At 39.6% G+C, this 27,973-nt stretch overlaps 1 protein-coding gene across 2 annotated transcripts in view; it reads right to left on the reverse strand.

Moving 5' to 3' along the window:
* DPYD (dihydropyrimidine dehydrogenase) overlaps positions 1 to 27,973 on the reverse strand; it is a 684,632-nt gene that overhangs the window by 206,591 nt on the left and 450,068 nt on the right. For both annotated transcript variants that reach the window (XM_058176033.1, XM_058176032.1), the window contains one exon: positions 2,533 to 2,601. In XM_058176033.1, the coding sequence (XP_058032016.1) occupies positions 2,533 to 2,601 (69 nt within the window). The remainder of the gene's footprint in view (positions 1 to 2,532; positions 2,602 to 27,973) is intronic.

Consider the following 27,973-nt stretch of genomic DNA (forward strand, 5'->3'; position numbering starts at 1 on the left):
AACACTTTGAAACCCAAGCACTAGAAAAATCTGATCACAAACCCAAACTCTGGCTCAGATCGTGAGCGACACCTTCATAATCTGGCCACACGGGAAAGAAAAGCTTGAAAACTTCCTCACACACCTCAATAGCCTACACGCCAAAATACAGTTCACCATGGAAACAGAAGTTAACAACCAACTTCCTTCCTAGATGTCTTAGTCTACAAGAAACCCAATGGCTCCCTAGGACACACCATCTACCAGAAGAAAACACACACAAACCGCTATCTGCATGCACTCTCACACCACCACCCAGCACAGATCAACTCCGTAGCCAAGACACTCATCTCTAGAACAAAATGCTTAGCTGACGAACAACACCTAAAACCGAACTACACACTCTCACAAACGTACTAACATCCAATGGATTCCAGAGAAATAAGATTACCAAACTAATCCAAAAGAACCCCCACTAAAACCCAAGACAGAGAGCAAGAAAATGGCACAGCCCTCCTCCCATATATAAAAGGCACCACAGACAGAATCAGCAAGATCCTCCACAAACATAACATCAAGACAGCATTCTGCACAAACCAAAAATATCCACCATCCTAAGAAACCCCAAAGACAAAATTGAGTTAGAAAATCAAGGAGTATATGAAATCCCATGCACCGCCTGCCCCACCACATACATTGGACAAACCAACAGAAGAATAAGTGCACGATTGAAGAACACAAGAACTCATTCAAAAAGAGGAACCAACTTCTTCCTGGTCCAACACTTTAAAGTCACAGGACACGATATTGACTTTAAAAGACCAGAACTATCGCCAAAACTGAACACTTTAACAACAGAATAATCAGAGAAGCCATCGAGATAGAAAACGCCCACACAGCATGAACAAACGAGATGATACCTCCGCCTACCAGCCATTTGAAACCTGCCCTTATTGACAAACGTGTCCCTAACACGAGGAATGACACCAGACCCACACTCACGAGGTCCACACAGGATGTCACCACCACACATCCACCCAGAAAGCACACCCAAACCCACACTGATCAGGAAGCACGACCAAGGACCAGAAGCCAGACCGCAGCTGCAACATTAGCCACTTCAAACCCCTCCAATCCATACATGCAGCAGACTGACACCCACTACGAAGATGTAGCACGACCACGAACACGAAGCCAAACAGCAGCAGTGCAGCTCACTAGCTCAAATCCCCCTGCAGCACAGATTAGACTGAGCACAACCAAGCCCCCACCAACACAGGACACACCCCAGCCAATCAGAGCACAGAAAACCCCCATCCAATCAGAGCACAGCCAAGCTCCCACCCAATCAGTTCAAACCCCACTAGCAGTTAAAAGGAAGAAACAGCTGCGATCACACATTGCTCCCAGAAGCACGAAGCTGAAGCCTGAAGATGACGAATGAGACTTCGAAACGTCGCCAAGACACTTCCAATTTTACACGGAGAAAACCCGAACAACCAAAGACCTATATATATATATATATATATATATATATATATATATATATATATATATATATATATATATATATATATATTATATATGCTGATAAAGAAAATAAAGGGAGACTAGTATATATATTTGGTATAAAATGGTTTGTCGTGAATGCGACTGCTTGAGGGCTCCTGGACTGGAGCTGAAAGGCGAAAGGGAAGCAGTATGTTCCCTCCCACATTGGGGCAGACCAGGTACTTCGACAGAAAAACACTTTTTATACAGACATACATAAATACACATATACATATACACACACAATATGTATAAGCTTTATATATATACAAACTTTAGAATAGTTTGTTTTATATATATATACATACATACATACACACATATACATATACACACACAATATGTATAAGCTTTATATATATACAAACTTTAGAATAGTTTGTTTTATATATATATACATACATACATACACACACAATATGTATAAGCTACAAATTCCAAGTGTTTGACAAAGTTACTTTCATTTGTGCAAGATGGTATTTAAACTATAGAAAAACCAACAAAGTGCTATTATGTACAGCGACTTTTATGTGGTATTTTTTCTCCTCCTTTATTGTAAATCTGTATTAGAACCAGAACAGCATTAAACGAGCCTTTTATACTTTAAATATTCAACAGTTTTATATTCAAAATTTCTTCCACTGCTGTCAAACTGGAGTGCCTGAAGGCAAGGTAAGATCAAGTTAGGTACTCAAAGGTAGAATTAAATTTTATCAAGGCATTCGTCATAATATGCATGTTGCTTAAAATGCAAATAAAAAAGCATAGAAATTCAAAGGCTACAGAATTTTCAGGTAGCATGCAAAGTCCAGGGGACCATTTCTATGGAATAGATTCATTTAATTTACATTTCTATCATTTTAATGAAAACACAGAACAAACAAGCAATCACAGATACATTTTAAACCCTCATTTTTCATTTGAATTTCTTCTTTTACACAATTACAGAGTAAGGGGAAAGAAAGAAAAGAGGAAAGAGGGAGAAAAGAGAAGGCATATTACCTCAGCCATTTTTGAAAGCTCAGTCCAATCATTCTTATTATAGCTGCACATGATGCTGGCAATGACAATCTGAAAAGATAAGTATGGAATTCAGTTGTCTAGATAATAAACTAAAGTTAGGAAAATCTGTTTGAAAATCTTCTGTCTCTATTGTTTAACTACAATTGCATTTTTCTGCTATGCCTATCTATTGAAGAACAAGTCCTATTAAATTCAACTGATCTTAGTCTCAGGTAAATTTATAAAATTGATTACATCAAATCTCTTTTAATATGCATTTCTAAAATAATTTGAAAAAAGTACATGGAAGATACATGAGAAACTGTCAGAGATATAACTGAGAACTGAATGGACAATAGACTCTTCAGGTATTTTGAAATCTACATTAAAACAAATTGACAAATGGAAAACTTTAAATGTCTTTCAGTCCTATTGATTAAAACTTCATCCCAATGATAGAAACCTTGTGGGTACAATGTCCATCTCAGCTACTGGATATACTGGATATATGGAATAGCTATTAGATATAATGGATAGCTGTGATATAAGTGTGTCAAATAACAACTGTGAACAAATATGAGATTCCTAGAAGAATGTAGTAACTCTAACATGCAAGAAATATATCGACAACAATATATCCAAAGACTGTGCCCTGACTTGACAGGTAATAAGATTAACTCTGATAGAAAGCAGCTGCTCTACCAGTAGCAACTACAAGTGGAAGCATGTAGGCTAGAACAGCTGTGGCAGATATATATTGGCAATGATAAAATACATCCATACAAAAATAAATAAATAAATAAACAGGGATGCAGAAGACAATGAAAAATCATTGCACTGTAGTTTCTCACGAAAAGTCACTAGTGGGTAAAAACAATTACCACCATAACAGAAAAACTAAAGAATTGATTGCCTCCAAGCTTTGAGATACAATTTTAAATAAGTAAGAATATCTTGATAGGTGAAATCTCTGCAAGCCAGAGTCTTTTTTTTGTGTGTGTGTGTGTATACAGCTGTGAAATTTCCACACTGAGATTTAGAAGTTTTGCATGTAAAAATTTTGCACACAAAATCCTGGATTCAAAAGTTTCCTTCCTTCAGACAGCGAATAACCATTTGCTCCCAATAGTAACATTTGTGTGTATGATTTATTTGCAATGTTTATTTGTAATATTAATAGACACTCCAATCAACTGAGTCTTGGATGTTATGCAACAAAGAAAGAGGATATAGGGCTACTCATTGCCCAGCTTCTATTTTTTTACACTTTCCCATAATACCTGATAGTGTTTAGGTACATTTGTACATGTACAGACATGCATTCAAACTGAGAGCCAGGGAAACTAAGCACCATTTTAGTATTAGCTTGTGGTGTTGGAAGATCTATTATTAACAGCCAGTCAACTATCCATTCAGCAATATACAATTCACCTTCACATTAGAACTGTCAATATCTAACCAATTCTTTTAAAATTATTATTTGTAGAGCAACATACATCATAGCAGGGATAACTACAGGTAAACAAACAGATAAACGAACACAGATAAGCAAACACCTAGAAGCAAACAAAGTAATAACCAAAAGTCAACATGGGTTTGTCAAAAACAGATCATGCCAGACTAATCTTATTGTATTCTTTGACAAAGTGACAAAACTAGTGGACCAGAGGAATGCTGTCAATGTAATTTACTTGGACCTCAGTAAGGTATTTGACAAAGTAGACCATAACCTACTACTTGGTAAAATAGAAAATGTGGGTTAGATAGCATCATCACCAGATGGATTCGTAACTGTCTGACCAACCACATTCAACATGTAGTCCTCAATGGAACTGCATCTACATGGAGGGAGGTATACAGTGGGGTACCCTAGCGCTCTGTTTTAGGCCCAGTACTCTTCAACATATTCATCAATGATTTGGACAAGGGGATATATGGGGAACTCATCAAATTTAACGATGACACCCAGCTAGCAGGAGTAGCCAACACTCTGGAAGATAGGCTTAAGAAACAGAAGGATCTCGACAGATTTGAACATTGGGCGCTATCCAACAAAATGAAATTCAATGGTGAAAATAGTAGGGTTCTACATTTAGGTAAGAAAAACAAAATGCACAGATACAGTTGATGTGTCTTATGAAAAGAAGGACATGACAGCAGTGTTCCACTATCTCAGGGGTTGTCACAAAGAAGAGGGAGTCAAACTATTTTCCAAAGCACCTGACGGTAGAACAAGAATCAATGGGTGGAAATTAATCAAGGAGAAAAGCAACTTAGAACTGAGAAGAAATTTCCTGATAGTTAGAACAATTAATAAGTGGAACAACTTGCCTCCAAAAGTTGTAAATGCTCCAACACTGGAAGTTTTTAAGAAGAGATTAGATAACCATTTGTCTGAAGTGGTGTAGGATTTCCTGCCTAAGCAGGAGGTTGGAATAGAAGACTTTTAAGGTCCCTTCCAATTCTGTTATTCTATTCTATTCTATTCTATTCTATTCTATTCTATTCTATTCTATTCTATTCTATTCTATTCTATTCTATACCAAGTGTGTGGGTGACTGATCAATTTTATGCCTACAAATGTGTAATTCTACATCTGGAGAGTCTGGCACTTATGCCACATTAGACTGAAAATCTGGTGAAACTGTTGGGTAGCAAGAAAAACTTGGAGAAGGATTTTGATTAGAAATAAGATGAAGAAAATATGTATGCTGGCATCAGTGCTTTGATACAATGGAATGTTAAAATAAAAAATGATGAAAAATTCCTTAGATTTTGGGATGCTTTCATTAATCAATTGTTTTAATTTATTAATTTATTATACCGACTTGCCAAGAATTCTTATTTTTTTTCCTTGAGTCATCCTTTATTTTTCAGAAATATGTAATGTCATACTGTTCTCTTAAGTGTATAATCAAAATAACTCTTTTTACCTGAAAAAATCCCTTGCATGGATATGTGGCATATTTATTTTCCAAATGGCTGGATTCCAGACATTCCTATATACTGTATAACTGCCCATGTGTAAACATTGCAGAAATAAACGAAGATTTGTCTTTGATTAATGTTTACTGCTATCCAATTCATTGAAAATTATTTTCTGCACTGATTAAAGAAGTAATGCATCTGAAGGAACCAGATTTACTCTTCGAAATAAAATATGAGTCCCAGATGCTTCTGCTGTAATTTTCAGAATTTTTCTCTATGCACAATTTTCATGTCCATGTTCTATTCATTAATCTATTGTTCTTGCAAATATTATATTTGATAAAAGTTTTTAAATCCTTTAAAAGTTGAGTTCAGGTATATTAGTTCTGTGTTTCTCAATCAATTTGGAATTTCTACAAAATATTTACTTCTCTCAGTAAACAAAGGGTTTATTTGGAGCCTCCGCACTAGTAAAAGTAATTTAGTTGAGTATGTCATAACATTTTTAGTTTAGAAACAGGCTAAAGTACAAGGAGTTCTATTCACATTCCCTTCTACATGCTACTGTATATTTTGCATTCTTTCTGTTATAAGCAAATAGTTAGATGATAGCAGTCTCTGTTCAGAACCTTATTTAAAATCTTGTTTCTTCTGCTTATTTTGTTTTGTGGTGATGTTTTAGAAGACGGCCTATGTCCACCTACTTTCCAGCTAAACAAGCTGTGATCCTGGCAGCACACTCTTGAAAAGAGACAAGCTTCTTGTCTCCTAAAAATAATTTTGTGGAGCCTCCAGGACTATGCATGTTCTCCTTCCTGATAGGTATATAGAAAGATAGACAGACATGACAGGAATAAATCCTGCAGGCCTACTGTGCATTTGAAATAAAATAGAATTAAATTCAGTTAAGCATAAGTATTGAAAAGGGGCAAGACACTAAATATATCCTTCATCTTGGATGTTTTTGTTGATGCATAAATGTTGCTCCTAAATCTATAGATGCTTATGCTTTTAAAAATCTCCCTCACACACACTTAGGCTATCACAGAAGTACACAATTTTGTCAAAATAAAACTAAATCTTCAGATGATATAGAACAGGGGTGACAAACTCACATCATCACGACAGTGTCACGTGACATATAGCAACAACAACAACAACAGAATTGGAAGGGACCTTGGAGGCCTTCTAGTCCAACCCCCTGCCCAGGCAGGAAACCCTACACCATCTCAGACAGATGGTTATCCAACATTTTCTTAAAAATTTCCAGTGTTGGAGCATTCACAACTTCTGCAGGCAAATCGTTCCACTTATTAATTGTTCTAACTGTCAGGAAATTTCTCCTTAGTTCTAAGTTTGGTTCTAAAATTCTTAATTCTAAAATTTGGCAACTACAAATCTCAACCAGTAAATGCTCAGTCCTGCATATTGGAAGAAAAAACCCAATCACAAAGTACATGCTTGATGGACATTACCTCACAGATGACCCCCACCCTGTCAAAGACCTTGGAGTTTTTATATCTAACGATCTAAGTGCCAAAGCCCACTGCAACTATATAGCAAAAAAGGCTCTAAGAGTTGTTAACTTAATTCTACGTAGCTTCTTTTCAAAAAACACCACGCTACTGACCAGAGCATATAAAACATTCGCTAGGCCAATTCTTGATTACTGCTCTCCTGTTTGGAACCCATACCATATATCTGATATCAACACAGTTGAGCGTGTCCAAAGGTATTTTACAAGAAGAGTTCTCCACTCCTCCGAAACCAATAAAATACCTTATTCCACCAGACTTGATATCCTGGGTCTAGAAAACTTGGAACTTCGTCGCCTTCGACAGGACCTGGGTTTAGCTCATAAAATCATCCGTTGTAATGTCCTTCCTGTTAATGACTTTTTTAGTTTCAATAGCAATATCACAAGAGCTACCAACAGATTTAAACTCAATGTCAACTGCTCCAGTTTAGATTGCAGAAAACACGATTTCTGTAACAGAATTATATATGCTTGGAATGCATTACCTGACTCTGTGGTTTCTTCTCATAACCCCAAAAGTTTTACTCTAAATCTATCCACGGTTGACCTCACCACTTTCCTAAGAGGACTCTAAGGGGCGTGCATAAGAGCACAAATGTGCCTACCGTTCCTGTCCTATTGTTTCTTCCCCAATACATATATGTGTTTATAGTACCTTGTTTCTCCTCATATATATGTTTATATATTATATAATCCTCTATGTTATACTTGTATATATTGTTACGACGAATAAATAAAATATAAATAAATAAATAAATAAATAAATAAATAAATAAATAAATAAATAAGTTCCTTCTCTCCTTGATTAGTTTCCACCCATTGCTTCTTGTTCTACCCTCAGGTGCTTTGGAGAATAGTTTGACTCCCTCTTCTTTGTGGCAACCCCTGAGATATTGGAACACTGCTATCATGTCTCCCCTAGTCCTTCTTTTCATTAAACTAGGCATACCGAGTTCCTGCAACCGTTCTTCATATGTTGCTGAAGTTTAAGGTCTTGGAGAATGGGGATCAAATTATATATTGCATTGTTTGTGTTTGGGTATTTGTTATGAACTTCTAAACATTACCAGCCCTGATCCAAGCCAGATTCCAAGTCCAAAAGGGATAAAAGGCAGGAAGAAAAACTAAATGGACTCCCTCCCCCCTTCACTAAACCAGGCGTGGATGTGACCAGCGCGTGACACATCTGGCCTGTGGGCCATGAATTTGACAGCCCTGATATAGAATTTTTTTGGGGGGGAGAGAGGTTGCAGTAAGTTTTTAAGTATCCAACTGTTGCACCCCATCATTTGTGAAACGCACAGTAACTAAGATATATTTCACCCATTACCCTCCCTTTGTTGGAACAAATTGTGATTTCACTGAAATGTACTATTAACTTTTATTTGACAGCAACAATAGCCCATGTCTTTATAGCTTCATAATAGCTGAATGAGGGTTAGGCTGTGTTTTATCAAAATTATTTCAAAGATCTGATTTAAATCTTCCCTGTGGGAAAGTACTGATTGACAATTCTGTCCAAAAGTCTTTATTTTAAATGAGGGAATGCAAGAAGAAAAAGAAAAATGACTAATTGGATTACTGCCATATGTATGATTAGGAGTGGTTTAATCTTAACATAGCTTGACTGGATATGTAATATTAGGCATTCTTTTTCATTTATTTTTAAAGAGATATTCAGAACTATTTATGCCGTTTAATGCCTCTTGATTGCACTTAAACAGGTTTAGATCCAAATTAGTCAATATCAAAAATCCATTTGAGTAAAAACAGGTTGGATTAAATAGTTTGGAGTGACTGCATTATAATTATTACAACATAAAACATTTTCAGATTCCCTTCCCTGCAATTATACTGGTTAATGTGCTTTCCGAACTTAGTTGAATCTCCTAAAGTCCTTCAGTTACATTTTTAATTATGCTGATCTTCACAGTTTCTTCACACTGCCACCATACTAAGAATCAATATTTTAAGAATCTGGCTATATTTTGAGATAGAAACCCCTATTCTGAAAATGTAACACTGAATTAATATGTAACAGGAACATCTTAGACTCATTGCCTTTTGTTCTTTAAATATCTCACCTCTGTCATCTTGAACAGCTCATCAACTCCACTCATCTATGACATACTCACTCTTCTCCTTCATCTTGACCTGTGCATTATTCTGTCATATATTTGTCTTGCAATTCAATCTTTTTTCATTTTCTCTGATCAAACCATCTCAACATATTTCTTTTGTATTGACCACTCACTTTTCTATTCAGTCCACAGTCATTCAGCACCTATTCAGTTTAGATCTTATCTCTTTTCTTTTACCATATGTACTTTTTAAGACCTCCACACCCACTGCACACAAATTATTTTTACTTTTCTCCTAAGATGCCCAATTCTCACTTCCATATAATGATGTGGACAGAAATCTTACACATGTACTCTTATACACATTCATCTTCACCTCTAATAACAAATAGCAATAGCACTTAGACTTATATATCGCATTACAATGCTTTACAGCCCTCTCTAAGCTATTTAGAGCAGGGGTCTCCAAACTTGGTCCCTTTAAGACTTGTGGACTTCAACTCCCAGAGTTCCTCAGCCAGCTTTGTTGGTTGAGTTGAAGTCCACAAGTCTTAAATGGACCAAGGTTGGAGACCCCTGGTTTAGAGAGTCAGCATATTGCCCCCAACAATCTGGGTCACTCCTCACAATAGATCTTTCCAGAATAATATTTTATTTGTGTTATATATTGAACTCTTATCAGGTCCAGCAATCAACTTGCAATTCCATATGTATCCATCATCCAAGCTTATTCACTGTATCATAATTTATAACACAATTATGTCACAATAAAACTAAATTAACACAATTAACAAATATACATGAAACTTTCCCACATTCCACTATTTCTCATTGATCAGTTGAAGAAAAAAAATATCAACCCATAGACTCCAGCTCAAAATAGAATTGCATTGTACTTCTCAAATTTTATTCATTTTCAGCTCAGTACCCTTTCAGTTAAAATATTGCCAAAGATATTTCTTAAACACAACGTGTCATATATAGTTCTTACATTCACTGCTTCCCTTTATCTGAAGGAATAGATGCAATTATTTATTACATAAACTTTGAAGAAGTTCCTTACCTACTTTGTAAACAAAGCAGATCTATATTGTAAAATTTATATCATCTACACCTGCAGCCCTATAATTTTTCAACATTCTCATAGCATTACATAGACTGTGTAATGTATCTTTAAATGTTTTGGCGGGAAACAAGCACGTTGCTGATTGGTTAAAGCCGCCGGTTAGACTGTATATAAGGAGAGGTTTTTCCCCAGCCTGGTCGCTGGGTTCACCATATATTAAAGAGCTGTTGTCACTACCCTGGTCTCCAGCCTCGTTACTTCCCGAACTTAACACTGGCGACGAAGGTGGGATTTCGAGGCTAAAGAGCACCAGGAACGAGCTGAACGCACGGAAGAACCGAACCCAGCAAACTCAGGGCAGAAACGCGGAGATGGCCAGCTACACTCCGCCCGCTTGACCCAGCCAGGAGAAATGGGGAACGACATGACCCGCTTCGAGAGCTTCCTAGAGGCAAACGAACTGCAAGGAGTTCCAGACAACCGCAAAGGGCATATTTCCTGAGCCACTGCGGTCCCGAGGTCATCGACATCGCGAAGCCTGGCAGAGCCAACGCCGTACAATCGGTATCGTGGCAAACTCTGCAAAATCTATTGAAGAACCATTTCGCGCCAACACCGCCCAAATACGCACGGCGCTTTGAATTTGGAGAGCGAGACAGCAAGAGGGCGAATCCATCAGCGATTACATGGCCGCCCAAAAGCCTCCAAGGACTGTGGGTACCGAGACTTGGATGAGGAGCTGTTAGAGCAACTCATCCGTGGGGTCAGAGACATTCGCTTATGGAGGCGGCTGCTATCAAAAGCAATCTAACGCTGGCAAACGCCTGGACGAAGCCAGAGCTCATGAGATGTCCACCCAAGCGGCGGAAACCCTACAAAGCCACTCACGCCAACGGCGAGCGCAAATCAACCCCGTCCACAATGAAGAAATCCAGACCGAATCAGACGGCGAGGATGAGGAAGGAGTTTGCCTCACCGAGAGAAGGGGCAAAGAAGACCGGGATGATTGCGGAAGTTGCGGAGGGCAACACCAGCGTCAACGATGCAAGTTCAAGGACATGTCGGCGGTGCGAGAAGAAGGGGCACCTGGCTCAAGTCTGTCGAGCACCCCAACCTTCCCGCCGAAAATTCAAACCAACCAATCAGAGCGCAGGATCGGCAAGGCGACCCGCGATTGGTCAAAACAAAAAGGGCGCGAACTCAAATCGAACGACCGTGATCATAGGCCGTGCAGCAACCCGCGTCGAGAAGAAAATCTTCACTAAACCGAAAATCGAAGGAGTGCCGTGCCGACTAGAAGTGGACACCGGGTCAGCGATCACAATCATGTCCTGGGACACTTTTGCGAAAGCTTTGCCGAGAATCGCCAAACGCAAACTGCAAACACAGCGGCTACGAGTTCACGACTACCAAGGGAATCGCATCCCTGTTCGAGGGACCACCTCCGTCCGCGTCGAGTACGGACCACACAAGAAGACCCTGCCCATCACGATAGTCGAAGGGACCCTGCCAAGTTTGTTGGGACTAGACTGGTTCCGTGCATTGGGCATGGGAGTGACTGGCATCTACAGAAGTGACTTTAACCTAAAAGACACACTCATGAACGAGTTCAAGATGTCTTCAAGGACTGCCTGGGCAAGTACAAGGGGACCCCTATTTCCTTCAATTTAGACCCCAGGTAGCCCCATTAGGTTAAAGGCAAGGAGAGTCCTTTGCCCTTAAACCCAAGATTGACAAGGAGATAGACAAGCTCATCAGTCAGGGGATTCTGGTGCCAGTCGATCACGCAAAGTGGGAGACGCCAATCGTCACCCCAGTGAAACCAGATGGGTCAGTTAGAATCTGCGCTGACTACAAGGCGACGTTAAACAAAGCCTTGCAAAAAAGCGCTTACCCGGTCCCCGTGGTGCAACACTTGCTGCACTCGCTGGGGCAAGGGCACGTTTTTGCCAAGTTAGATTTGGCCCAAGCCTATCAACAACTGCCCGTAGACGCCAACACAGCCAAGCCCAGACAATTGTGACTCACAGAGGTGCTTTCAAGTGTACCCGGTTACAGTTTGGGGTGAGTGTGGCTCCTGGTCTATTTCAAAATTTAATGGAGCGACTTCTGCAAGGGCTCCCGGGGGTAGTCCCCTATTTCGATGATGTATTGGTATCAGCCGAAAATTTAGAAGAATTGGGGAGCTTGAGAAAAGTTCTGGGCATTTTCCGTCAGCCGGTCTAAAGGTTAAAGTGAACAAATGCCAAATAGGGGTAGAATCTGTAGAGTTCTTGGGCTACAGAATAGACAAGGAGGGAATTCACCCCACTGAAAGCAAGGTCAAGGCAATAAGAAAGGCTCCAGCGCCCAAAAAACAAAACAGAGCTACAGGCATTCCTGGGTCTAGTGAACTTTTACGCGGTCTTTTTGAAAAATAAGGCAACCGTTGCCGAGCCGCTACATAAGTTACTGGGAAAGAATACTGCTTGGTCTTGGGGAAAGTCGGAAGCTAGGGCTTTCGAAGCAGTAAAAAATCTACTCTCGAGCGATAGTTTACTGATTCAGTACCATAGCACAATGCCATTGGTATTAGTTTGCGATGCTTCCCCTTACGGGGTGGGGGCTGTGCTCAGCCACAGGCTTCCAAATGGCACAGAAGCCCCAATAGCATTCTACTCCAGAACGATGTCCTCGACAGAGAGGAACTGTAGTCAGTTAGATAAGGAAGCCCTAGCTATAGTGTCAGGGGTAAAAAAGTTTCACGAATACGTTTTTGGTAGAGACTTTGAAATTGTGACAGACCATAGACCACTGTTAGGGTTACTGGCTGGCGACCGCCCAACGCCTGTGGCTCTTTCGCCATGATTGACCCGATGGACTATCTTTTAGCCGCCTATTCCTACAAACTGCAGCATCGACCGGAAAAGAGTTGGGGCATGCGGACGATTAAGCAGATGCCCACTACCAGGGCGATCGAAGACCCCACTCCGGGACGCCCATACTGTTAATTGACTCTCTGGACTCTGGCCCAGTCACATCTAAGGAGGTGGCTCGGGCGTCATACCGAGACATTATTTTGAGAACTGTACTTGGTTGGGTACAAGAGGGTGGCCGCTGCCGGTGAGCGTTTAAAGAATTTGTAAAGAAACGTGGGAACTGTCGGCTCAAGGGGTGCCTGCTATGGGGGATCGAGTGGTGATCCCAGAGAAATTGAGGAAAAGGGTGTTGGATCTCCTCCACGAGGGTCACCCAGGGATCGTAAGGATGAAGGGTCTAGCGAGAAGCTATGTGTGGTGGCCCTTAATGGACTCAGAAATTGCTGAAAGGGTAGGGAAATGCCAGGCCTGCCAGGAGTCCAGACCGCTACCCCAACGGCCCCGGTTCGAATGGGAGAGACCCCAGGGCCCTGGTCTAGAATCCACATTGATTTTGCCGCCCTTCCACGGCCAAACCTTCCTGGTAGTAGATGCCTACTCCAAATGGCTGGAAATCATTCTCATGAGATCCATGACAGCCGAGGCCGTGATCTCAGTCCCACGGCACCTATTTGTAACCCATGGGTTGCCCGACACGCTAGTTTCCGATAACGCCCGCACCACGGCAACCCAGTTTGAGGAGTACTTGGCAGAAGAGGGCATCCGACATGCCCTCTCGGCGCCTTTCCACCCTGCGACGAATGGCCTTGCAGAGCGTCCGTCCGGAGCGCAAAGAGGCATTGTCCAGACTCAAGCCAGGCGACTGGCAAACAAAATCGATGTTTTCCTGGCCGTCCAACACAGAACCCCTGTGTCACAACCGCAGAAGCCCAGCCGAATTATTAATGGGCCGAAGCTCAGGTGCCCCTAGACCGCTTAAATCCAAACTATACCGGAGGGTTACAAGGGGAAATCGAAAACAAGAGAAATGGACATAGGAGACCGAGTGTGGGCACACAACTATGGTGAAGGCCCAAACTGGATAGCCGGACAAATCCTAAACAGAACAGGTCCAAAATCATACTTGGTGGAGTTAAAGGACGGCCGAGTATGGAGGCGCCACATAGACCAAATACGAAAACGCATAGCCGAACAATCTGAATTAGTCGAAATGGGCCCTGACTATACAATGTTTGATTCCACAGCTGACTCAAACCCGGAAAAATCGCAGGACTTATCTGAGTTTCCGGAGGTCCAGCGACGCCCACAGGTTCCAGTAGAAAACAGCAGGGACGACTCTGCTAATAATCCAGGGCCGGATGGCCTAGAGAAGGAGCTGAGAGGAGCAAACAGCCCCTCCGGTCAGCTCGACCCACTCCCAGGGAATATACTGCGCAGGTCCGAAAGAGTCAGGAGACGCCCAGTCTATTTGCGTGATTACGTTGAAAAATAATATGTAAATATGATTAAAGTGTTTTCTGGGAGGGGAGGAGTGTAATGTATCTTTAAATGTTTTGGCGGGAAACAAGCACGTTGCTGATTGGTTAAAGCCGCCGGTTAGACTGTATATAAGGAGAGGTTTTTCCCCAGCCTGGTCGCTGGGTTCACCATATATTAAAGAGCTGTTGTCACTACCCTGGTCTCCAGCCTCGTTACTTCCCGAACTTAACAGACTGTGTATATGTTTACTTCTTCTGTCATTTTCTCATAGTCTAAATCAGGTGTGAAATCTAAAAATTTTCCCTACCGGTTCTGTGGGCATGGCTTAATTGGTGGGCGTGGCTTGGTGGTCATGTGACTGAATGGGCATAGCCAATAATAATAAATAATAAAAATAATAAAGTATACAATACTTGGGAGCGCACTGGTCTACTTTCTTTAAATATAGAGGCACCCGTCTACTAGCTGCCTACAGCGCTCATAAAAGTGTAGTGCGGCCCTTTGAAGCACCGCAGCAGTCATTTAAGGCCGTTTACAGATATATCACCATCGAGAGCTTCAGAGACAGAGAAGAGGAACAGCGAGACATGGCCAGTGGTGGGGGGGAGGGATTTTTGCTACCGGTTCTCCGAACTACCCGCCCCCATTGCTACTGGATCACGCGATCCGGTCTGAACTGGGAGCATTTCACCCCTGGTCTAAATAATAATAATAGTATTTATAACTTAACTTTTTATTATTTTCCCCTTGGCCAATAACATTTATAGCATACATTTCAGTTCTATTCTTTCTTGTATCATTGTCATTTCCATACAATATTCCACTTTTCTTTATTCCAGTTTCATTCCAGCTACTTTCATTAGTTATTTATACATGTATTCACCATTTTGGAACTTTCTTTTTCTCTTCCAGTACTAAAAACTTATATTTACAGCAAAATTACCCTGCATTTTCTCTGACTCTTTTAATCTTAACTGTTCCTTGGTCTCTTTGACTACATTTTTGTATCCATCTTTTCCTCTATATACATAATATGTATATTTTCCTCTCACCCTCATTTTTATAGCACTCATTCTTTTGCATGCATTTTCCTCTCATTCTCCATTTTTATAATTCCTACTAGCTTAATTTCTGCCAACCTAGAAGTTCGAAAATACGTAAAAAATGCAAGTAGAAAAATAGGGACCACCTTTGGTCCTATTTTTTATTTTTTGGTCCTATTGAACCCTAGAGTCGGGAACGACTAGCACATATGTGCGAGGAGAACCTTTACCTTTACCTTACTAGCTGAATCCCACATACTGATTATGAAGTTCTGTTCCAAGCAGTTTACACATCACCTTTATTTATGTCCACTTATGTCTTCAAATATATTTCACCTTTTCTTTCCTTTTTCTATGGCCACTCTACTTATTTGTAAGATAGAAAACATCTAGGTAAGGTGAACAGCTTTAGTTGTACTTGTGTCTTATGCATATTCTCTGCTAATGATAAAGAAAATACCAATCAGTTTGAGAACCTTTAGGTGAGTATACCATAAATATAACCCCAGTTTCATCTTAAACAAGACTGATGCTTTTCTCTTCGAGCTAAGATCACTAAATCTAGAGACTAACATGCAAGTCAGTACAGATAGACTTGAGTTATGATCAACAACCACTGAAAGTTATGCCATCATTAAGCCACATGGTCACATTATGTTTCACCTTATGACCACTTGGCTTGGTGATGGAGTTCCCAATCCCAATTGTTGTTGTAACTTGAGGAATACCTGTATGCCTCTCATGGCAATAATGCAAATTACTAGTCTTTTTGCTATCCATGTACAAACAGTTAATCCTTCTCAGGTTTTGGTTTTGCTATTACAAACAATATTGTTATCAAAATGATTAATCACTGTATCTTATTCAACTTTGAAGATTAGACACAAAAAAAGAATATGGGTTTTGAAAACAATATCATTCTGTAAAACTCTATTTCTATCTGTAACCCTTCTTCAAGTAGCAGAAAATGATGTAAGTACAATGGTAATTATTTCAAAAATAGGAAACCTATAGTTTATAATTAAGAAATATATATTTCAACACCGTGATTTCATTATTTCTATTAATTTTGCATTTATAAGATACAAATAGCAGTTTCTGATTGAATTTATTAATTTATTATCAAATTTGGAGATCACTCAAATTTTGAGTTACAGAGTGACTCAAAATAGATATCTCATTTCAACTTTGTATGTTCCTATGAACAGGTTAAATAGTAAGAGAGTTGGAAGGGACTTTGGAGGTTATCTAGTCCAACCCACTGCTCACGCAGGAGACCTGTACTAGGGATTCGAATGGCCGAACTGCCAACCTTTCTGATTGGCAAGCTCAGTGTCTTAGCCACTGATTAATGGAATTAATATTTTTCTTTTCCTTACATTTTTAGAATATACATATAATTTAAAATTATTCCTCTCTTATAAGATATAACCCATTATATTTTTCTTATATCTAAAAAACTGCTTTCTCCATGTAATAGATAGAAAAAATATTTAAGAAAGATAATTCACTGTGGTTTTTATCTTTCTCTTCTGATAAATATACAAGCTATTATTATATCTGCCCTGTTCAATAATTAATTCTCTGGCACATAAGGGAACATGATCCACCTATTCCACCCATCAGGCAAATGTGATACATCTTAAACTATAAGTGAACTGCAGCATAAATGTAGCATTTGTACAGGATATGGAGAAGCCAAATCCAATCCATATAAATCCAACTGTAAAGCTAATCCTTCCGCATCTTGCTCATTACTGTATGATATGGTGTCTATGTATGTATCCAATACAAATATAATACCCACTAACCAACTTCTAATGTTATTAAAGGCAAAGAGAGAGAGATGGAGAGATATATTATATATAAACATGGCTAATCTCATCCATCCCTGATTCCATCATTTTAAACAAAGAATATCAAGTTCACCGTTCAGATCGTGAAAACCGAAGAGGTGGTGGAGTGGCTATTTTCTATAAAAAGTCACTGAATCTAAAAAACATTCAAGTTGCACACAAACTTTCTCTTCCTGAAACTATTGTATGCGACCTATCATCTGATACCGCACTTCGATTCATTCTATGCTACAGAGACCCTGACTACGACATTACTCATGCTAATATTTTAACCTCACTACTAACATGGGCTGCCTCTTGCCCATATCCACTCATCTTCCTGGGTGACCTAAATTTACCTCTCATTAACTGGATAACAAACAAAAGTACAACTGATCCAATCCACACTACAATATACAACGCTGTTACAAACCTAGGTCTTGAACAATTTGTAACTAACAGTACAAGACTAAACAACTGCCTTGACCTCATCTTCTGCAACAACAACAATACCATTTATAGACTACAAATAAGAGAACCCTTTTCCAACAGTGATCATTGCATGATTGACTTCCATCTTAATATACGTTGTCACTTAAATCATCATATCAATAGCATTCCCATCTACAACTTCAAAAAAGCCAATTATGACCTTATAAACAATGATCTTTCATTTCTGGACTGGCAAAATCTGTTCTCAACCTGTATAACTGCTGAAGACCACTATAGAGTTTTCCTACTCGAAATCAACAGTCATCAAACTATACGTACCACAAACTACAAGATCAGGAAAAGCAAACTACCTATATCAATAAAAAAGCTTCAATCTAAAAAAAGATCCCTCTGGAAAAGAAACAAAAAGGGCTATGTAGCTAATTTTAAAAATCGCTACAGAACTATATGCAACCAAATAAAAACTGAATGCACAAATTACCACACCAAGCAAGAAGAGGATCTTCTGCGCACTAATTCCAGTCGTGCCTTCTATAATTCTGTCAACAACAAGCTTAAAAACTCTAGATCCATGCCACCACTAAAAGATTCTAATGGCAATGAATACAATAATGAAGTAACTAAAGCAAACCTCTTTAACAAATTCTTTGGCTCAGTTTTTGAATCCCACATTCCCAAATTGTAAAAGCAATGAGCATGACAACTTAACAAATATTGATTTTACAGAAGAAAATGTTGGTAAAGCTCTTTGTAACTTGAAACCATCTCTATCCGTTGGACCTGATAGACTTTGTGCTTACTTTTTAAAAAAACTCTCTAGTAATCTAGCAGAACCCCTAAGTATAATCTTTAATATAACTTCTACTACCAGTTCCCTTCCCAATCTCTGGTCACTAGCCACAGTCATTCCAGTTTTCAAAAAAGGCGACTCCAGCTTAGTTGATAATTATAGACCAATCTCCCTATGTTGCGTCGCCTGCAAGGTTATGGAATCCATCATCAACCAATCCATTACCTTGCACTTAGAAATACACAACCTTCTCTCAAATAAACAATTTGGCTTCAGGAAAAAATTATCATGCAATTTACAACTTCTCCACTGTAAAAACCTATGGACTACAAATCTTGATCTAGGTAAATCAATAGATGCAATATACATAGACTTCTGTAAAGCTTTTGACTCAGTAGTACATGATAAACTTCTCCTAAAATTAAAATCCTATGGCATTTCAGGACCCTTACACAACTGGATATCTGCTTTTCTGTCAAACAGACAACAAATAGTTAAAATTGGTAATGCTCTATCAAATCCTGTTCCTGTCAAGAGTGGTGTTCCTCAAGGTAGCGTTCTTGGACCTACTCTCTTTATAATATACATAAATGATCTTTGTAATCATATCTCAAGTAACTGTGTTCTCTTTGCTGATGATGTCAAACTTTTCAACACCACTGACAATACATCCACAATTCAAAAGGACCTTGATCATCTAACTGCTTGGTCTAAAATTTGGCAACTACAAATCTCAACCAGTAAATGCTCAGTCTTGCATATTGGAAGAAAGAACCCAATCACAAAGTACATGCTTGATGGACATTGCCTCGCAGATGACCCCCACCCTGTCAAAGACCTTGGAGTTTTTACATCTAACGATTTAAGTGCCAAAGCCCACTGCAACTATATAGCTAAGAAGGCTCTAAGAGTTGTTAACTTAATTTTACATAGCTTCTTTTCAAAAAACACCACGCTACTGACCAGAGCATATAAAACATTTGTTAGGCCAATTCTTGATTACTGCTCTCCTGTCTGGAACCCATACTATATATCTGACATCAACACAGTTGAGCGTGTCCAAAGGTATTTTACGAGAAGAATTCTCCACTCCTCCGAAACCAATAAAATACCTTATTCCACCAGACTTGATATCCTGGGTCTAGAAAACTTGGAACTTCACAGACAGGATCTGGGTTTAGTATATAAAATCATCTGTTGTAATGTCCTTCCTGTCAATGACTTTTTTAGTTTCAATAACAATATCACAAGAGCTACCAACAGATTTAAACTCAATGTCAACCGCTCCAGTTTAGATTGCAGAAAACACGATTTCTGTAACAGAATTGTATATGCTTGGAATGCATTACCTGACTCTGTGGTTTCTTCTCATAACCCCAAAGGCTTTACTCAAAAACTGTCCACGGTTGACCTCACCACTTTCCTAAGAGGACTCTAAGGGGCGTGCATAAGAGCACAAACGTGCCTACCGTTCCTGTCCTATTGTTTCTTCCCCTATGTATATATATGTTTATAGTACCTCGTTTCTCCTCATATATACGTTCATATATTATATAACCCTTTATGCAAAGCTTGTATATATTGTAACGACAAATAAAAAATAAATAAAAATATTATTGTTATTTATTACTATAGGCAAAGTGTTATTATTGAAACTGATAGCATAAACACCAATCAAATAACGTCTCTATAAACTCAAGGAATTCTTCATTAATACTGGAATCCTATTAGAAAGAATCCATAGGAACTTAACTTCACATGTCTTCAAATATGTGACTGTCATTTTTACAAATATGTTGCTATATAGACATTTGAAAATCAGTTGAGCTTGCATAAGGGTAACCTAGAAAATACGTTAGCGAGTTTACTCAGGACTTGTGGTCAGTTGCATTCATGGTGAGATTTACATTAAGTATGCTATAAAGGTAAAGGTTCCCCTCGCACATATGTACTAGTCATTCCCAACTCTAAGGGCGGTGCTCATCTCCATTTCAAAGCTGAAGAGCCAGCACTCTTCCGAAGAGTCTCCGTGGTCATGTGGCCCGCATGACTAAATGCCAGAGGTGCACAGAACGTTGTTACCTTCTCACCAAAGGTGGTCCCTATTTTTCTACTTGCTTTTTTTACATGCTTTCGAACTGCTAGGTTGGCAGAAGCTGGGACAAGTAACGGGAGCTCACCCCCATTACGCAGCACTAGGGATTCGAAGCAGCCTGTTAATTGATTTCATTACTTTCTATTTCTTAGTAAGCCAAGAGGCATTCCATATATTAAACATCAGACTGAGAATGCAGTATGAAGGGATTATGTTGTTCTATCACAGGCCCATGCTTGTCATTTCTGCAGTGAAATCCAGAGCGAAACTTGATGGACAGATGGGCAGTTGAAAAGAATGTTGGTGAATGGGATGGACGACATATCATCATCAAGATCCCTGTCCCATCTTTGTAGCTCAACACCAGGAACAAAGTCTTTTCAGCCAGGTTTCCTATAAGACTGACAGAATTCCAAGCTACCTCTTTTTTTTGGCCCTCTGAGCTGTCTTGGTGCAATATTCAGCATCCAGATGGTCAGAGGTAAATCAAATCTACCTGAGCTCCACTTCTTCACTTCATTTCACTTCATTTCATCTATTTATTTATAATGTTTATAAATTATTTTGGGGATGCTTATTGCAGGAATAAACAAAAACATTATTTCTCTTAAAATTATAAATATTTAAATGTAATCAGAAGATTCTTTTAAATAGAAATTTAAAAAAACAACAACCACACAGATACTGAAATTCGCCTTTTCCTATATTTTTGTCCTACAGACTTTTAAAAACGTATTGTGATTTATTTTTCCTCTTGAAATTTTGATTTGTCACTGGATTGAAATAAAAATAAGCTTCTTATTAAAACGCTCTTACAGCATCAAATCCCATGCAATAAGAGAGTTAACAGTTGTAAACCCTGTCATGCCTGTGAGAAGCAGAGGAATTATCTTGTTATCAATTTAATAATGGAGTATTGAAGTAAATGATGCCATCCACTGACACCAGTAACACTGTGCTCCCCTGGGAAATTCAAGTCTGTGGAAACTGTCAATCTAGATGGATATGGACATATTAAACAATGTACTTTCAGTCCATAAATCTATTCTTTCAATGCTGCCTTACTAAAAAAGATTCTGCATAGTGATAAAGACAAGTAATGTAGGATATCTTGACATTACTGACTTATAATCCTCTTCACTTTAAGATAGGACAATAAGAAATTCAGTACAAGGCCAGTATACAATTTAACCCTTTTTACAGCAATATGTAGTTTAACTCTTACTAGCCTTATTTTATTCATAATATGCATTAAAACTTAACATTTCACAAGAAAACCTATATACATTTAAATCTTTAATAATTGGCTGGTAAAATGATTGGCAGATACCCTTTGTGAGCAATTATTCATCCCTTTGTTGTTGGGATTTAAAAAATAAATAAATATACAATATAACCTCAAAAAGAAACAAAAAAAGAAAGAAAGAAAGAAAGAAAAAGCAAGTTTTCAAGATATTTGCAAGCACTGTAAGATGACAAAAAATCAATCCAACATTGATATAAATTTGCATATTAGAATATCTGACATCACTTTGAAAGATGGAATCAGTGTTAAAATATTCAGATTACTGTATATTAATTGACAACTAAATCTATTATAATTGAATTTATAAATTAGAAACCAAGAACAAATTTCATTAAATTCTGTCCGGTCTAAAAAAATTAATGAATTCAGCAGCTCAGAAAATGCGAGAAAAAACTTAAATTAAAAACTTAAACCTGTAAAAATTAAATCTAAATATTTGGTTTAAATATTTTAAATATCGAAATAATATAAATATTTAGAACACTGATATGGTTTTCTGGTTTTCTAACTTGAACATGTTTCTCGACAGATACAAAATCATGAAAAAGAAAATAACACATATCAATAAAGAAAACAAAAACAAATGGCAATTAGGACAAAATTATAATCAATTTTACAACTGAGAATCCAAACTCAGGTGCTCGATGAAAGTTATACCTTAAATGCCTAGAGTAAGATACAAAAGAATTTAAAAACATAAAAAATAAAAAAGTACATAAAAATAATCTTTAAAATAATCTTTAAAATAATCTTTTTTTTAAAAGGCTAAATGTTTCCTTGTAAGTTCTTCTTCATAAAAATAGATGTTTTATATAGAAGGAAGAAGTGAACAATCTTTTCTTCTTCAAATCCATACTATGAATAAAGTGTCATCAGGAGTTAAATATAATAAGCATATTCCATTTCTGAAAGTTGCCAGAAGCTCTCTTGGATGATTCAGAATTACTGTATTTAAATTTAAGGGGAAACTACCACCCACTGCAATTTCAAAGAGTGATCAGACTTTTCTTATATATTTTGTTTTATAATAATTTGGGAGTATACATTGAAGCAACTTTGGGGTTTTTTTGTTCAGTTTGGAATCATAATATTGTCAAGGTTCCAGAAAAACCCCTTCTGCATAAAAAAAAACCTCAGAAGCCATTGTTTTCCAGAGTTCTTTACTAGCATGAGGAAACTGGCACACGATGAGTGAAATTCCAAAACTGAATTTCCGGATTCTTTTCTCCAGTTATACAAACCCCAAGAGTCCCACCCCCCTGACCTCTTTGATGGTCACATGGTCCCACGTTCTCCCAGTTCATTCGAATATCTTCTTGCCACTCTTCCTGCAGATGTGAACACCATCCGACCTTGACCACTTGAAGAATGTTACCATACCCCTCAGCCCCCCTTCCTCCCCTCAGGGGAAAAATGTGGCAGCGTCTGGAACCCTAAAGTCTAATATGGTTTCCAGGCCTGACAGGCGTCCCCCCTTGGAAAAGAAGCTATATCCTAGGAAAGAAAACAAAGAGTCGATAAAGAAGAGTGTCAGTGGTCCACACTTCCCTTCTACCCCCCCCCCAAGTGGTTTTTTAGGTTTGTCAGGGAAAGTGTCGTGAAATTGTTTAATCAAATTGTCCGCATTTACTTTCCAACTTTTGACCCAAGTAGATTCAGATAATGGATATCCCTTCCAGTGGACTAAATATTGTAATTGACCTCTGTATAGTCTAGAGTCAAGGATTTTCTTGATTTCATAGTGGGTTTCACCTTGGATTATCAAGGGTGGTGGGGGAGCGGCAGGTTGAGGTCTCAGACCAGACTGTCTAGCAGGTTTTAATAAGCTGGTATGGAATACCGGGTGTATTTTCCCCAACATTCGAGGGAGCTTGAGTTGGACGGTAACGGGATTAATAATTTTTACAATGGGGAAAGGACCCAAAAATTTTGGACCGAATTTTCTGCTGGGTATTCTCAACCTCAGATACTTAGTAGATAAAAAGACTTTATCTCCAATGCGAAAAGGGGGTTGAAGGGAACGGTGTTTGTCAGCTTGGGCTTTGTAATTCCGAGCTGTCACAGCTAAGGCCTTTTTTGTATTCTCCCAACCTTTTTTCAACGAATTCATCCAGTCCGTTAGGGAAACGGAAGTGGGGGGTGGCACAGGGAGTTCAGGCATTGGAACGAAGTCCATGCCGGTGGTTACTTGAAAAGGGGTTAACCCCGTGCTGCTGTGTACAGCATTATTATATGCGACTTCTGCAAATGGTAACAAATCTGACCAGTTTTCTTGTTGGTAATTTACATAACACCGTATGTATTGTTCTACCATCGAGTTTAATTTTTCAGCCGCTCCATTGGTCTGCGGATGGAACCCAGAACTAAGTCCTTGAGACGACCCAATGGACCGTAGGAACTCCCTCCAGAACTTGGCTGTGAATTGAACACCCCTGTCGGATATTATCCTTTTAGGAACTCCATGCAGTCTGTAGATGTGTTTGACAAAGAGCTTTGCTAATTTTCTCGCCGATGGCAATCCACTGCACGCAGTGAAATGGGCCTGTTTAGAGAACAAGTCCACTACGGTCCATATCACTGTATTTCCTCCACTAGGTGGGAGTTCAACAATAAAATCCATGGCAATCTCTTCCCAGGGTCTGGTGGGTTCAGCTACGGGTTGTAGGAGTCCAGGGGGTTTCCCTGGTCTGGACTTCATGGTGGCGCAGGTAGCACAGCTCCTGACATAGTCTTTGACATCTGATTTCATTTTTGGCCACCAGAATTGACTTCTAGCCAAGTGGAGAGTCTTTAAAAATCCAAAGTGACCTCCTAGGTGAGAGTCGTGGCTTCTCTGTAGTATAGGCAGCCGCATAACGACGGGTACATAAATCTTGGTTCCTTTCCAGGGTATCCCATCCCTTAAGGTGAGGTGTGGCAAGTTTTCTTTAAACCAAGCATCGTCAGTGAGTGCTGATTTTAATTCCGCTAGTAGTTTATTTGGTGGGATGTTAGTACTACGGCGTGAATGCGGTCGAGTAATTGCTTGGCTGGCCGGTTCGCTATCGGGAATCATCGCATGTATTACCACTTCGCGTTGGCTGTCAAATTGTGGTTTCCTAGATAGGGCATCAGCCAGTAGATTTTGGTCGCCGGGGATGTATTTGAGGGTGAAATGGAACCGTTTGAAAAACTGAGCCCATCGAACATGTTTGGGAGAAAGTTTTCGAGGGGTTTTTAAGTATTCGAGGTTTTTGTGGTCGGTCCACACCTCGAATGGTTCTTTTCCCCCTTCAAGGAAGTGTCTCCAGGAGAGGAGTGCCCAGCGCACTGCAAAGGCTTCCTTTTCCCAAACTGCCCATCTGCGTTCAGTGTCTGTCAGTTTTTTAGACACGTACGCGCAGGGCATTAGATTGTTGTCGGTATTCTGTTGTAATAAGACAGCAGCTACTGCTACATCACTTGCATCAGCTTGGACCACAAAAGGTTTATTTGGGTCCAGGTGTTGAAGAATTGGTTCCATGGAGAATAGGCGTTTTAGGTGTTCAAAGGAACGTTGGCAGTCCATTGTCCAAGATAGGGGTTGGGTTTGGCGGGTAATGGTCCAGTTTTTAACAATTCTGTTAATGGTAGAGCTACTTCTGTGAAAGAAGGAATGAATTTGTGGTAAAAATTCGCGAATCCCAAGAAGCTTTGAAGTTGCTTACATGTGCGTGGCGGTTGCCAATCCAACACTGCTTTTACTTTTCCTGGGTCCATCTCGATACCTTTGTTTGATATCCGGTAACCTAGGTAGTCTAGGGATTCCTTATGGAATTCGCATTTGGAAAGTTTGACATATAGTTTGGCCGCTAGGAGCTTTTTAAGGACTTGTCTGACCAATTTGATGTGTTCTTCGATATTGTTTGTGTAGATAAGAATATCATCTAAGTAGACAAGAACTCCATTGTAGAGGTGGGGGTGCAGGGTTTCATTAATTAGTTGCATAAAAACAGCTGGAGCTCCTTGGAGGCCAAAAGGCATGACACGGTATTGGAAACTGCCCAAGGGGCAGTTGAAAGCCGTTTTCCATTCATCACCTTCCTTGATGCGGACCCGGTAATAGGCTTCCCTTAAATCCAATCTGGTGAAAATTTTGCCTTTTGATAAGTGGTTCAACAAATCGTGCATAAGTGGTAAAGGGTATGTGTTTTGTATGCAAATTGCATTGATATTTTTGAAGTCAATACACAATCTAAGCGAACCATCTTTCTTTTGTTTAAATAGCACAGGCGCAGCTACAGGTGATTTTGCTGGTTCAATGAACCCTCTGGCTAGGTTAGTGTCAATGTATTTTCTTAGTTCAGACATTTCGGCTGGTGTCATTGAATACATTTTGGGTTTTGGTAATTTTGCCCCCGGGTGCAATTCAATTGCGCAATCAGTTTGTCGGTGGGGGGGTAAGAGGTTACATTCATCCTCGCTAAAAACTTCTGATAAATCCATGTATGCTTTAGGGATGCGTGGTTCATTAGGAGATGGATTGGATATGGTGGTTGTTGGTTCCCTCTGGTGGTCATTTTGGATAAGGGTTTTTTTTTCGATAGGGGGAATTGGGTCTAAGGGTCTGAAAGTCCATATAATTTTCCTGAATCCATCCTCCCATTTGATTGTGGGTTCCCATTTGTCCAGCCAAGCTAAACCCAGGATGATGGATTCTGACATCTTGGGAATTACTATGAATCTTATAAGTTCATAATGGGCTCCAATTTCTAAGCGAACCAGTTGTGTGACTTGGGTCGCTGGAACGCCACCAATCAAGGTTCCATCTACTTGGTGGGATTTAATTGGGTGTTTTAAGGGAAATGTTTTTATACAGAGTTGGGCAACCGTAGAGGTTGAAATTAGGCATCTGGTGCATCCTGTGTCCACAATAGCCTCTAAATCTTTTTTGGCCCCTCCCCCTGGAATTACTAAGTTTACTTTGATAGCAAATGGAGGAATGGGTGCACTCACCATTGGGTCGTTTTCTGCTTGGTTTGAGTCGTCAGGAGGTGAATTAGATGACGGAAGGTCAGTAGGGAGGTTTATGGCTTGTCTCGCAAAGCGACTGGTATTCGGATTCCTTCGAGGGGGTCTGCGTGGTTGGGTAGCAGTTGGTGGGCGATACTGTGGGAGGGGTGTTGGGGCTAGGCAAACTGACGCCCGATGTCCTAGTTTTCCACAACGGTAGCATTTGATTATTGTTGAAGGCTGAAAGGTGGAGGGTGTGGTTGGTCTTAAGAGGGAGGGTCTTGTAGGTGGTCGTTGTGGAGTTGTAGTTGGCGATTGGCTTTGGAGGGGGTTGAATTCTCTGTCCAGAGCGATGGACACGTTGTACCAGTCAGTTAGTTGTTCTGGGATTCCTCTGGTGGAGCAGGCTTTTCTGATGTTTTGATCAATTGCCTCTTTGAAGTAATGGAGGAGAAGCCGATCTGGCCAATGTCTAAGTTTGCCAGCAACCCTTCTGAAATCCCATACAAATTGCTTTAGGGGCTTGTTACCTTGCTTCATTGTTTTTAAGGTGGTTTCACATTCTGCAATTAGGTCATCATCTTGAAACCGGTTGCGAAGCAGTGCCATGAATGCGTGAACATCGTTTAGTTCTGGTGCACGTTCATTGTGTAGTTGAGCTATCCATTCTGAGGCTAGCCCCACGTTCATACCATCCAAGATGGCGTTGATTAGGCTTCTTTCTGATGGATATTGATGTCTATATTGTTCAATGTAAGCCTCAATTCTGCTGAGAAAGTAAGCCAGGTGGTGTGGATTCCCATCAAAGGTTGGTTTGAAAGGGGGAGGGGCTGGGTGAGGGGGTGCAGGTGGGTTTAAATGGCCTGCTTGCGGTTGAAGAGGGATTTGGGGGACGGCCGTTGCTGTTGTGGGTGGTTGCTGAGTTGTGAAGGGGGGTGGAATTCCCCCTGGCTGCTGAGAAGGAAGTCCTTGAAATGCTTCAGCTTGCGAGGCAAAGCT

This window comes from Ahaetulla prasina, chromosome 3 (assembly GCF_028640845.1).
Source record: "Ahaetulla prasina isolate Xishuangbanna chromosome 3, ASM2864084v1, whole genome shotgun sequence".
NCBI classification, from domain to species: Eukaryota; Metazoa; Chordata; class Lepidosauria; order Squamata; family Colubridae; genus Ahaetulla; species Ahaetulla prasina.